Genomic DNA, 13,704 nt, shown 5'->3' on the forward strand with positions numbered 1-13,704 from the left:
TCCCCTCCGCTATCAAATTTTAAATTTCTGAACGGTTTGTGAACCCGTTGTTGTTATTCCTTTCTTTGCACTTTCTGTTTTGTAATTTACAGTAGTCTGTATAGCTTTGCGCTGTTCCGCTGTAAAACAACTAATCTAAGATCACATAACTCAGTCATAATAAATCTGATTCAGTGCCTGCCGAGGATGCACTATAGTGCAACCACCACGAAGGCTTTAAAGAGGAAAGATAAGCTTTATTTGTCACATTCATCAAAACATTGAAACATACAATTGTGTTTATCTGCTTTAATTCAAGTTCAAGTTTATTGCATTCAAGCATACATGAATACCTGTGAATACAGCCAAACAAAACAGCATTACTCCGGGACCAAAGTGCAACAGTAATTCACAGCACCAGGCACATACATTTAGCACATTATAAGACAGCAGTAAAATACAATCACACAAAAAACATAGTCCAAGTCCCTGAGTCCATGAATGTTGCAGCAGTCTGCAGTCAAACACAATATATCTTGTCTTCAAGCAGCATCGACTCCAGCACACATGCCACACCACACTACCTCTAGCACTCCAGTGTAGTGCACAATTCTGAATTGACTCCAACATGCATGCCACACCACACTACCTCTAGCACTCTAGTGTAGTGCACAATTCTGATGCCTTTCTCCTGGGTGGCTGCAAAACGGTGACACGTGGCTTGAGGTCCAGTCCTCGCTACAACAATTTCGCGCACCTCCCTGCAGCTCACCAATAAACTAGTGAATCAGACTTTTATCGTTCTGTATTAACAACGTCCAACAGGGTCTTGCAATCACAACAAAAGCAACAGTGACAACCACTCCCTGTTAGACTGGACACCTCCTTCATGCATCCACTCCGACCCCTTTCTGAAGCAGGCAGTAGTACGATCCACACCAAGCCTAGCTCCTTCAGTTTCTCCACCAGCGAGCAACTCGCTGAAGGGGTAGACCTGCAGTACTTTAAGTTCTTAATGTCCAGCAGGATCTTGCAATCATAAAAAATACTCTTAGAAAAGACAATAACACCTATTGTCGGCCCCATAGAAGCTTCTGCATCTGAGCATGCCGCCATCTTACTGGATGTCAATGACCAAAACAGTCTATGTAATTGCTGGGGTCAGTTCGCAAGTATCACCATGGTTAACCCATACATCTTTGAAATATGAGAGGAAACTCATGTGGTCACAGGGAGAATGTATAAACTCCTTACGGATAGCGGTGGAGTTGAACCCCAATTGCTGACCTATAAAGAGTTACATTGACCAGTAAGCCTTCATGCCATGTGGGAGAGGATTATAGTCTAAGGTTCAATGAGGGGCTGGGACTTGTGTAACAGTCTCTCAAATGCTAAACAAGTGCACTATTTAAGGAGCAAACATATGTGGCATTAACACATTGTAAGAGTACAATGAAAATAAATAAATATATGTACTGATTGTATTTTCTGTATTTTTAAATAAAAACGGTGGATATGGGTATAATGGTAGCCTTCCAAAGAGAACTGGATGATTATCTATTGAAGGATAACTTGTAGGTGTACGGAGAAGGAGATGGGAATGGACTAATTAGCTTGCTCTTCAAAAGGGCCAATTCAGTTAGAATCAGCTGTCGTGCCTTCTGATCTTCTGCTTTATTGTTCTTTCATCAGTGAAAATAGATTTAAGACAAATTTTAAAGAATTTAATGGAGCTGAGAAGGCACTCTATGTTAAGGTAGGGGGATGAAAGGCATTTGAGTCAGAGGCAAGCAGGTTTGTCAGATGATTCAGGAGTTACTGGGCTAAGGAAGGCAGAATATATGAAGAATATATAAGACTGTTACAGTTAGGGAACCAGGGTCAAGGACAGAAATGAATTGTACTTGGTGCAAGATAGATGAGAATCTGTGAACTTAATTTTAAGAGAATATGACCAGGATCTGGAATAATATAATTGAGTTTGTAGCTGAAGATTAAAATTTCAGTTGAAAACATGAACTGGGAAGGAGGCATACAAGCCACAACTTGACCACAAAGATGAAGTTGTTTGGAAGTTATTTTCAGGTCTTTCAGACTTGTAATTGTTAATAGCACGTGTTAGCCTGACAAGGTAAGAGCGATGATGATAATTGATTCCAAATCAAGGCTTAGGATTTCTGTATGTTTACCTGGATGAAGCTGCAGGAATCCAAAACTAGAATCCAGAAATTGTTCTACTGCCTTTCAATGTTGTTAAAATATCTTTTGTATTTCATCATAAAGGTGTTTGTGAAAGTTTCCTGAAGATTTAAGAACTCAATTTCAAGATTTATAAAACAACTTTATTGGGTGTACTATTTCAGCTTCAACATTGTATTTTTATGATTTTCTGCATGTTCTAGCTGCCAGTCTTTAGCCTCGTGGTATGAAGATATGTTCTCTGAAAGATTCTTGCAACTATATAAGAGGCACTCATCCAGCTGCTGGGGAGTGTTGATACTGAGTGAATGGATAATGGTGAGAACTGAATAGAGAGTGCTTCCAGGGATTCAGAAGGGTTTGAATAACTTGGTAAGAACAGTACCTGAAGTATCTATGTGCTGTGTGCAAGAGGGCAATAAGGAAGCTCTAAGCTCTTCTTTCAGCTGGTTGTTAGGTAGGTTTCACTCAGGAAAATATTTCTGTGTGGTTTAGTATGGAAAATCAAAAGTTATTTGCAAGAGAATTGAGTGAGAAGTCAGGAAGACTAACGACTAAAGGTTGTAAAGAGAACTTTTGGCACATTGACCTTCATAAATCTTAGTATTGAGTACAGCAGTTAGGATGTTATTTTGAAGTTGTATAAGACATTAGTGAGGCCTAATTTGGAGTATTATGTGAAGTTACTGGTCACCGACCTATGGGAAAGATATCAATAAGACTGAAAGAATACAGAAAAAATTTACAGGAATGTTGCCAAGACTTGAGGACCTGAGTTATAAGCAATGGTTGAAAAGGTTCGGACTTTATTCCCTACAGTGTAGGAAAGTGAGGGGAGATTTGATGGAGTGATACAGAATTAAGAGGGGTATAGATAGGGTAAATGCAAGCAAGCTTTTCCAAGTTGAAGTTCAAGTTCAGCTTATTGTCATTCAACCATATACATGTATACTGCCAAACGAAACAGCATTCCTCCAGACCAAGATGCCAAACACAGTACATATAACTCACACACATAACACATAAAGTAATATTACCACAAAAAATGAACAAATAATAAGGTGCATATATGATATAAGTTAACAGAATAATGGTACCGGAGCTTCATATGTGATGAGTCCTGGGTAGTGGCAGGAATTCAGTAGTTTTTACGGTCTGGGGGAAGAAGCTGTTTCCCATCTTAATAGTTCTTGTCTGAGGACATTAATGCCATGGTTTGAGACAAGAACTAGAGGTTATAGGTTAAGGGAGAAAGGTTAAATATTTAAGGGAAATGTGAGGAAGCTTCTTCACTCAGAGGGTGGTGAGAGTGTGGAACAAGCTGCCAGTGGAAGCGATGGATGCAGGATTGATTTCAACATTTGAGAAAAATTTGGACAAGTACATGGATTTGAGGGGTATAGAGGGCTGTGGTCCAGGTGCAGGTAATTGGGACTAGATAGAATAATAGACCAGGATGGACTAGATGGGCTGAAGGAACTGTTTCTGTGCTGTAGTGCTCTGTGAGTCAATGACTGTAAAATTTTAAGAGAAGCAATTAGCATCATGTACCTCCACTGATTCCTTCTGGATACTGTTTCTTGATTTCAGCTGTTTCTGGACTTCTGATACTGATGCTTGCCAATGCTTCATCTGTTCTTGGAGGTTCTGCCACTTCACTTGAAGAATGCTCCTGTTGTTGATTCTCATCATTTTCACACGACTCATTAGGTCTGCACTGATTTTCTGCATCTAGTTGGTCAATGGATACATCTTCAGTCAACAGTTTGCTCGTCTCACAGCTTTGATAATCCACAGGCCGCTGCAGTTCTTCATCAGCAATCTGTTGCATTTCATTCATTGAATTAGACATTAATTCCGAATGTTCCTCAGATTCCATGTTGAGACGATCACTCCCTAGAGAAGGAGTTGGACTCGTTAATCTTGGATCTTGAGCTGAAGAGTTCCGAAGGTTGTCGCTGGGATGTCCGCAGTCAATAACTGTCTCTTTTGCTATTAGGTTATCAATACTCGCTTCCATTTTCCCATCCTGTTCAGTTTGAATATGGTCACTCTCCTGGATTTCAGCACCCTCCTGTTGGACCTCCATCAAATGTTCTTCCTCTCCTCCCACCTCATCCACGGTGACAAACTCCTCCAAGCTGCCAGAATACCATGCTTCACCTTCAGTCTCACTTCCCCTCTCAGAAGATGTGCTCTGTTTGCAAATTTTGACAAAAATATCATTAAACATCATGCCAGGTAGCGTGCCAAGTAGGAACACTAAGAGGTAGTAGGTTGAGAACAATGTCCATTGCTCTGCAATGAGTTCCTGATCATAGTTTTATTCAGCACTACTCTGTGGGGGGGGGGGGGGGGTCGTATTCCCTCAGACTGGTAAGTAATTTGATATTCTCATTCAATTGCAGCTCTGCATCTGTATGACCTTGGTGGATATCTAGCAGAAGATCTATGGAGCTATTAACGTCAAACCCATGATTCACGGAAAACAATGGAATGGAACAGATTAGAAGGTGGCCGTGAGAAAAGAAGCTGGGCAAGTGGTGGAAGTGTTGGTGGCGAACACATTAGAAACAGTGACCATAACTCTGTAAGTTTCAACACGACTGTGAAAAGGTTTTGCTCTCAAGTTAGGGTTTTGAACTGGGGTATTTTAAAAGCATAAGAATGAATCTGGTGAGAGTAGACTAGGAGCAGATGTTTAGATAAAACAACTGACAACTAGGAGTGTCTTAAAGAGAGTAAGGGTATAGAGCCAACAAGGTCAAAGGAAAAGATAGCAATATAATGGAACTCTTGAGAAGTATCGAGTGTGTCATTGAGAACTTTAGAAAGAATAAGGAGGGCAAAATGGGGTTATGAAGTAGATTTAACAAGGAAGATTTTAAGGAATCCCTAACAATCTATAAGCAAATCAGCAGCAATAGGATAGCCAGGGAAAGGGTGAACTCCCTTGTGACCATAGGGGCAATCTATGTGTGAAGCCAGTTGAAGTTGTCCTAAATTAACATTTCTCATCATTCATCAAGGAGAAGGACCTGGAAGGATCTGAATTCAGGGAAGAGAACATATATAATCTGGTCTGGTCAGTATTAAGAAGGAGGACATGTTAGCTGTTATGGGGTGCATCGGGGTTGGTTGAAATCTATCCTCGATTTCTATGGGAAGCAAGGGAAAAGATGGCTGGGGCATTAACAGAGATTTTTTGCTCCTTTGTTAGTCTAAGGGGCTTGCAGAAGATTGGGGAGAAAGCTAATGTTATTCTCAATATTTAGAAAGGTATCAAGGATAAACCAGGCTACTACAGGCCAATGAACCTATTACCTGGAAGGGAAATTATTGCAGAAAATCCAAAGGAATAGGATTTATGTACATATGGAAAAGGCAGTGGTTGATCAGGGTTAATCAGAATACCTCTGTGTGGAGGAATTCCTGCCTGACTATGTTGGTTGCCATTTTGAGGAGGTATCTAAGAAGATAGGTGAAGGTATGGTGGGCTTTTAGTAAGGCATTTGACGGTCCCCACATGTGAGACTGGTCCAGAAGTTTAAGGCAACTGGGATTCAAGGCAAGTTGACTTAGGAGATCCAAAATTGTCTTGCTGCTAGGAGGCAGTGGATACAAAAATGTCATTCTGATTGAATCCTGGACTTGGTGCTGGGACCATTTAGTTTATGATATGTATTAATGACTTGGACGTGTATCTATGCAGATGATGCAAAAGATGATAATGTAGTCGGATGATGCAAAGATAAGTGGAAAGGCAGATAGTGCTGAGGAACCGGGGTGTCTGCAGAAGGACATAGACAGATTGGGAGAAAGGGCAAAGAAGTGGCAGATGGACTACAGTGTAGAGGAATGCATGCTCATACACATTGGCAGAAGGAATAAAGGCATAAACTATTTTCAAAATGGGTAGAAAATTTAAAAATCAGATGTGTAAAGGGACTCGGGAGTCCTCATACAAAATACCCTAAAGTTTAACTAGCAGGTTGAGTCGGTGCTAAGGAAGGCAAATGCAATGTTAGCATTCATTTCGAGAGGAGTAGAATATAAAATCAAAGCTGTAATGCTGAGGCTTTTTTAAGGCATTGATCAGACCACACTTGGAGTATTGTGAACAGTTTTGGACCCCTTATCCAAGAAAGAATTTGCTGGCATTGGAGAGGGTCCAGAGGAGATTTGCAATAATGATCCCAGGAATGAAAAGGTTAATATATGAGGAGTGGTTTGATAGCTCTGGGCCTGTACTCACTGGAGATTAGAAGAATGAGGGGGGGGATCTCATTGAAACCTTTCGAATATTGAAAGGCCTAGAGAGAGTGTGTGTGGCGAGGATGTTTCCTATAGTGGGTAAGTTTAGGACCAGAGGGTACAACCCCAGAATTTAGGGTTGTCCATTCAGAACAGAGATGAGAAAGAATTTGTTTAGCCAGAGGGTGGTGAATCTGTGGAATTCATTGACACAGACACCTGTGCAGACCAGTTCATTGGGTATATTTAAGGTGGAGGTTGATAGGTTCTTGATTAATCAAGGTGACATAGGTCATGGGGAGAAGGCAGGAGAATGGGGATGAGAGGGATAATAAATCAGCCGTGATAGAATGGCAGAGCAGACCTGATGGGCCGAATAGACTAATTCTTCTCCTATGTTTTATGGTTTTATCGTCAGAGAGTAAGGTTTTCTCAGGCTTCTGAAGGATATAGGTTAGATGAAAAGTTAAGCAGAACATTGACAGATGGAATTTAATCCCAACAGTTGTGAGTTGATGCATTTTGGGAAGTCAAAGGGGGTATACCTTTACAGTAAATAGTAGTTGAACAGAGTGACCTTGAGATTCAAGTCATAGTTCCCTGAAAATGTAGGTAGGAGGGTAGTGAAGAAGGTACATGACTTACTTATCTACATCAGTCAACCAGGGGTTCCCAGCCCCTTTACTGCCGTATGCCAATACCATTAAGTAAGGACTCTGTGGACCCCAGGTTGGGGAACTCATGGTATATAGAACTCCTGGTACTATAGGAGTTGGGTTTTTTTGCAAAATACTGGTCAGACTGCATTTTGAGTAATGTGTACACTGCTAATGTCCATATGATAGAAAGGATATAGTTGCACAGAAGAATGCACTGGAGATTCACCAGCATGTTGCCTGGGTTGGAGGACTCTAATTACAGGGAGAGGTTGAATAGACTCAGCTGGTTTTGGATAGATTTCAGGATGATGGGGTGTGATCTCATAGAGGTGTATAAAATTATGATTCATAGATAAGGTAGGTAGAATCTTTCCTCCATGGTGTAGATATCCAAAATAAGAAGGCATAGGTTCTAGAGGAAGGAGTTTTAAAGGGGATTTGACACAGAGAGTTGCTGATATCCAGAACTTGTCCACAAAGGAGGTGATGGAATCATATAGGCAAATAGTAAAGAATGTAGATGGGCAAAAAGATCAGCACGGACATGGTGGTGTGAAGAGATGATTTCAGGCTTTTGTAAAATATGAGCTAGTAAAAACAAATAATTTTTATACTTATTTGATAATTTTACATTAATTAGATAGTAAACAGAATATGCATTTACTTGTATTGATGCTGATTATACAACTAGATGATTTCCCCAAAGCTGGATACCCTCCTTAGGGGTTAATATAACCAAGAGCATGCTCATATGCAACTTTGTGATCATAAATGTTTTGTATTTAACAAATGCCACCTGTATGACTCGGCACACCCTGGAGCAACGAACCACCCTTTCATCAAGCATCCTTTCAAGCTTCTCTTGCATCACAACACACCAGCCTCATCTACTTGGGCTCTAATTTCCTCAAATGTTGATGGCCCCAAGACACTTGCATCTCTTCCTAATTTAAATCAAGAAATATCACATGGGGAATCAAATGCTTATGCCCAATGACATCTTATGCAGAGTTCCAAATAACCACTTCTGAATGCTACATCTTTGAACAGTAAAGAAGCTAAATATTGAAGTGATCACCAGATTGTACCTGTTCCTTTGTGCTTCTTTCTGGCTCTGGTTCTGGAAGCCTGCTGCTCCTGGGAGATGAACGTTTTCTCGTAGAACATTGACTATTTTCTTCATCGACCTGCAATCATAGCAAGAATGAGTTTGCAACAGTGAACCTGTCTCGACCAGCAATAAACTACAATGTAAAATTATCTGGGGCTCAGAGTTAGACCTCTAGCCTCAGGCAGAAGGTTCTAGTTTCAAATTTCACTTCACATTCACGTGCGGACACTAGAGTGCAGTGCTGAAAGGATGTTGGAGATGTTTACTCAGGCCCTGGCCTCTTGGTGAGTGTAAAAGATCCAATGGCGTGATTGTGAAGAAGGTCCCTGGAACTCTGGCCCTCAAACATCACTAATAAAGAAGATGAACAGAACATAGACAGTGGTTAATGTAACACCATTACAGTTTGGAGCACTGGAGTTTGAGTTCGATTCCAACACTGTCTGTAAGAAGTTTATACGTCCTGTGTGTGAGTGCATGGTTTTCATCCAGGTGCTCTGGTTTCTTCCCACAGTCCAAAGGCATCCAGGTTAGTAGGTTACTTGGCCATTGTAAGTTGTCTGTGATTAGGCTAGGGATAAATCAGTGGGTTGAAGGGCGGTGCAGCTGATTGGGGGGGGGAGGGAGGGAGGGATGGGGAGAGAGAGAGAGAATCTTGTTGTACTGCATATCATGGTCTTTACTGGGGGCTTTGCTATTGCTTGCTTGGTTTGTGGAGGGTGCTCATGCTTTTTGCGGAAGTGGTGGGTGGGGGAGGGTCGTCGCTTTGCTAATGCTTGTGCGTGGGGACTTTGGATTTCTAATATTTTAACTCACTCATTCTTTGGAGCAATCATCTGTTTTCATGGATGTCTGTGAAGAACAAGAATTTCAGGATGTATGTTGTATACATTCTCTGATATTAAATGGAATCACTGAACTTTAAAAATAAATAGAACACTGTAGCCCTGTACAAGGACCTTCCGCCCATGATGTTGTGCCGACCATTTAATCTACTCTCGGGTCAAACTGATCTTTCCCTCGCACATAACCCCCCATTTTTCTTTCATCTATGGATCTCTTAAATGTCTCAAAGTATCTGCCTGTACCACCACCCCTGGCGGCACGTTCCTCACACCCATCATTCTCTGTGTAAAAAAAACAAACCTACCTCTGCCATCCCCTCTACATTTTTCTCCAGTCTCCTTAAGATTATGGGTCCTCATGTTATGCATTACCACCCTGGGACAAAGACTCTGGCTGTCCACTTTTCATGTTGTACACCGAGATGATCTTGTCATTATTACGTTATTCTTTTGGGAGTTTTGCTATGTAATTATTGGCTGCTGAAATTTGTACATTACTCTTCAAAATTAATTATTTAATTCAAAAGTGCTCTCGAATATCAGAAGGTTCTCAATAAATGCAAGTGTTTCATTAGTTGAGGAGTCTCCACTGCATAAAATGAGTTTTGATTCTAATTGCATAAAGTGGCTCAGACTGACTGAGGAAGTGGAAGTGGAACAAAAACAATACACCACTAAAGCTGTGCCTATAGCGCATTATTGGGGAACTGAAAGATGAGTTTTGTTCTGCACCTAATGACACTATTTTAGATCAAGGTGCCTGAAAGAACAACTGTTTCCATTTCCCTGTTGCCACCCACATGGGCACATGATGAGAAATATCAAAATATTTTACATAAGAATCTGTCTTTAGAAAACATTAAAGCAAATACTAGAAGAAACAGTGAATACTGTAATTCCAAACTGTTCTTCTTGTCTTATTTTTACAGCTTGCAGGTATATGAGGTTAAGAAAAATATTCAGAGCATTTTAAATGTATTATATTCTGTGGCACTTGCACTTGATTCATTTATCTGATGAGAAGGAAAGGAGAACCATTGAAGATGTTACATTAAACAATCAAATAAATACAAATGCAGTCCAGATCCATTTTTGCAAAATCTATTGTTAAAACGACAGTATCCAGTGATCATCACAGTCCCTACTGAACAACAATGTAAATGCATCTGTCCCCAGGGTTGATTTGATGAATTTGCAGAGATCATTGTAAATACACTACATCCTTGGAAACTAAATCCTTGGAAAATAAATGGGACTTTACCAGAAAAGTAAAAGGCAACAGTGACTGATTTGTTTTTTAATTCACTGCCAGGAGAATGGTATTGTAATTTTTGTTTTTAATTTAGAAATCCAGCACGGATTAGGCCCCTCTGATCCCTGGAACCGTGCCGCCAATGAAAATTTACAATGACCAATTAACCGGCTAACCAGGACATCTTTAGACTATGGGAGAAAACTGGAGCACCTGGAGGAAATCGACTTATTCCACAGGGAGGATGTACAAACTCCTTACAGAGAATGCTGGGATTGATATCTGAACTCTGATGACCTGTACCAGCATCGCACCAACTACTGTGGTGTCCTTGTACTTGGAGTCATAAACTTCATGCAGCAAATGCCTGATCAAGTTCGCATAGCCTTTGCTAATGCTCCTGTGAAGGACTATAGGAGCTTGCTAAAATGACTGAGAGTCTTCACTCAGCTGGGCAGCAGTGCATCATTCCACCTCCTTTCTCTACCTTAATAAGCCTGGTCAGCAAGGCCCCGAACATAAGGACGCCTGAGGCTGCAAAACAAATGACACCGGGTCTGACTTTTTAACACGCTCACTTTGGTACAAATGCTAGGAAGTGCCGACTGCCTTGCAGCTTTGACAGTGCCAGCACATCGGGACATCAGAGGTCTTGAGAACACCGTGGGCTCCAGCTGCCCAGGTCGTCTACTGTTCATTACGGACACCCTTTCAGGGCAACTCTTCCTGTGTGATGGGAGCTCAAGTGAGTGCGCTGACGGCATCGCCTATTGATGAGAAACCAAGAGCAACAAATCCTCACTGGAGGCTGCCAGTGGCAGCATGATCCAGACTTACAGGACTCCACGGATGATGCTGTGCATCAGTGGGCGATGTTACATCCCAGCTAGGGCGGCTAGACCTCTGCTCGGGGCAGATTTCCTTTGTGCCCAAGGACTGTTAGTCGATCCTTAGAACTGTCAGCTTGTGGATGTCAAGGACTTTGGGTTGTTACCCTGCTCCCCCAGTAAATTCCCCACAGCGACTCTGTCAACCACATACACCACCGCATGTGAGTTTACTCAACTGCTGGGTGATTTCCAAACCTCAGCAAGCCCATATTCTCCACTACAGTTACAAAAATGGGGTTGAGCACCATATTTCCACAACTGGCTCACCAGTCCATGCCTGTGCACATGAACTGGAACCAGAAAAGCTGGCAACTGCGAAGACTGAGTTTGTCAACATGGAAAGATTTGGCAGGGTACGCTGGTCAAATAGCCCTTGGCTTCAGCCCTCCATATGGTCCCTAAATCCAGTAGTGGTTGTTGCTCATGTGGTGATTGCTGACGTTTTTATGAGGCACCCCCCCACCGCCCCAGCCCGATCATCACTTGATTCCACACACATCAAAGACTTTTCAGCCTGTTTAGCCAGGAAGTTAATTTTTTTTCTGGTCGATCTAGTTAGGGGCTACCAACAGATGCCTGTGTGCTCGGAGGACATTCCCAAAATCGCTGTGATAACCCCACTTGGGCGGAAAAATGTAGCACAGACTTTCCAACGGCTTATAGACTCTGTATTACCTGGATGACGAACTTGTCACCAGTGTGTCGAAATCCGGACACGTATCTCATTTCCGAGCACTTTTTCAGCACTTGAGTTAAGACAGGTTGATTATTAACCCTGCTAAATGCCAATTTGGGTTGTCATCCATTGACTTGCTCAGCCATCACATCTCCGCAAAAGGTGTGAAATCCCTCTCATCAAAAGCAGCTGCATTATGGATTTCCCACCGCCCTGCTCTACTAAAAAACTACAGGAGTTTCAGGTATGGTGAGTTTCTATCACCGCTTCATTCCGGGAGCTGCTTACCCGATGCTTCCTCTGTATAGTGTGCTTAAAGGCATAACTCTGATCAAGTGCTTGACTGGTCAGTGGACGTGACTGGGGCATTTGGTGATACCAAACAAGCTCTTTCCAATGCAACCCTATACAGCATATCAATGGGAAAAGTACTCTCGTGGCTGATTGCCTCTCGTAGCCAGCTGTTGAGGTCATACACAGAAGGGCTGACTGTGCCAGTATGGCAGCTGACCACACTACTGACCCAGAGGTTCGGGCTTACCGAACAGCAGTCTCAGGCCTGTGGTTGACTTACATTAAGTTCGGGGAAGCTGGAGTTTTTCTCCAGTGCGATGTCTCAACTGGACGCCCTTGCCCCATAGTGCCCGCGAACTAAATGCAGTCAGTTTTGAACTCCATACACTGCCTTTCGCATCCGGGCTGGAAGGCCTCAGGGAAACTTGTTACGTTAAAGTTTATGTGGCACGGCCTCAGGAAGGACACGCGTGATTGGACTGCAGCCTGTGTGGAGTGTCAGTGGGTAAAAATAAACTGCCGTGTTCGGGCACCATTGGCACCTTTTGACGGCTCTGAGCGATGGTTTGACCATGTCAATGTGGATTTTGTTGGTCTTCTTCCCCTCTCTCACACTCTCACACACTTTCTGGCCATGGTGGGCCGTGCCACCAGGTGACCAGAGGTCGCCCACCTAGCAGCAACATCAGCCGCAGGTATGGCTTGGGCACTCATCAGCGCCTGGGTTGCTCGGTATGGCACCTCATCTGATATTTCAATATGATTATGTTCAACTTGCAATTTGATAGGGAGAAAGTTAAGTCTGATGTAGCAGTATTTCAGTGGAGTAAGAGAAATTACAGTGGTATGAGAGAGGAGCTGGCCACAGTAAATTGGAAGGAGCTGCTAGCAGGGATGTCAGCAGAGCAGCAATGGTGTGTGTTTCTGGGAAAAATAAGGAATGTGCAGGACATGTGTATTCCAAAAATGAAGACATACTCAAATGGTAAAATAGTACAACTGTGGCTGACAAGGGAAGTCAAAGCTATTGTAAAAGCAAAAGAAATGGCATACAACAAAGCAAAAACTAGCGGGAAGATAGAGGATTGGGAAGTTTTTAAAAACTTACAGAGAGCAATTAAAAAAACCATTACTAAGGGTACAGATGAAATATGAAAGAAAGCTAGCAAATAATATCAAAGTGGACAGTAGAAGTTTTTTCAAGTATGTTAAAAATAAAAGAGAAATGTGAGTGGATATAGGACCGCTACAAAATGAGGCAGGAGAAGTAATAACAGGGGACAAGGAGATGGCTGATGAACATAAATGAGTATTTTGCGTCAGTCTTCACTGTGGACTAGCAGTATGGACGATGTTGTACTGTTGCAAATGTTACTCCACTCTTTAAGAAGGCAGCAGAAAGGAAATTATAGACCAGTTAGTCTGACCTCAGTGGTTGGGTAGGTGTTAGAGTCAATTGTTAAGGATGAGTTGATAGAGTACTTGTTGACACAGGACAAGATAGTATAAAGTCAGCATAGTTTCCTTCATGAAGAATCTTGCCTG

The 13,704-nt window shown here is 42.1% G+C and overlaps 1 protein-coding gene across 1 annotated transcript in view; it reads right to left on the bottom strand.

The window, feature by feature from the left end:
• The window catches only part of rbm20 (RNA binding motif protein 20), a 330,139-nt gene that overhangs the window by 22,654 nt on the left and 293,781 nt on the right, over positions 1-13,704 (bottom strand). The window contains exons 10-11 of the mRNA XM_072239839.1: positions 8,180-8,278; positions 3,730-4,375 (exon numbers count right to left, since the gene is read on the bottom strand). Coding sequence (XP_072095940.1) covers positions 3,730-4,375; positions 8,180-8,278 — 745 coding nt within the window. The remainder of the gene's footprint in view (positions 1-3,729; positions 4,376-8,179; positions 8,279-13,704) is intronic.

Source organism: Mobula birostris, chromosome 21 (genome assembly GCF_030028105.1).
Source record: "Mobula birostris isolate sMobBir1 chromosome 21, sMobBir1.hap1, whole genome shotgun sequence".
Classification (NCBI taxonomy): domain Eukaryota; kingdom Metazoa; phylum Chordata; class Chondrichthyes; order Myliobatiformes; family Myliobatidae; genus Mobula; species Mobula birostris.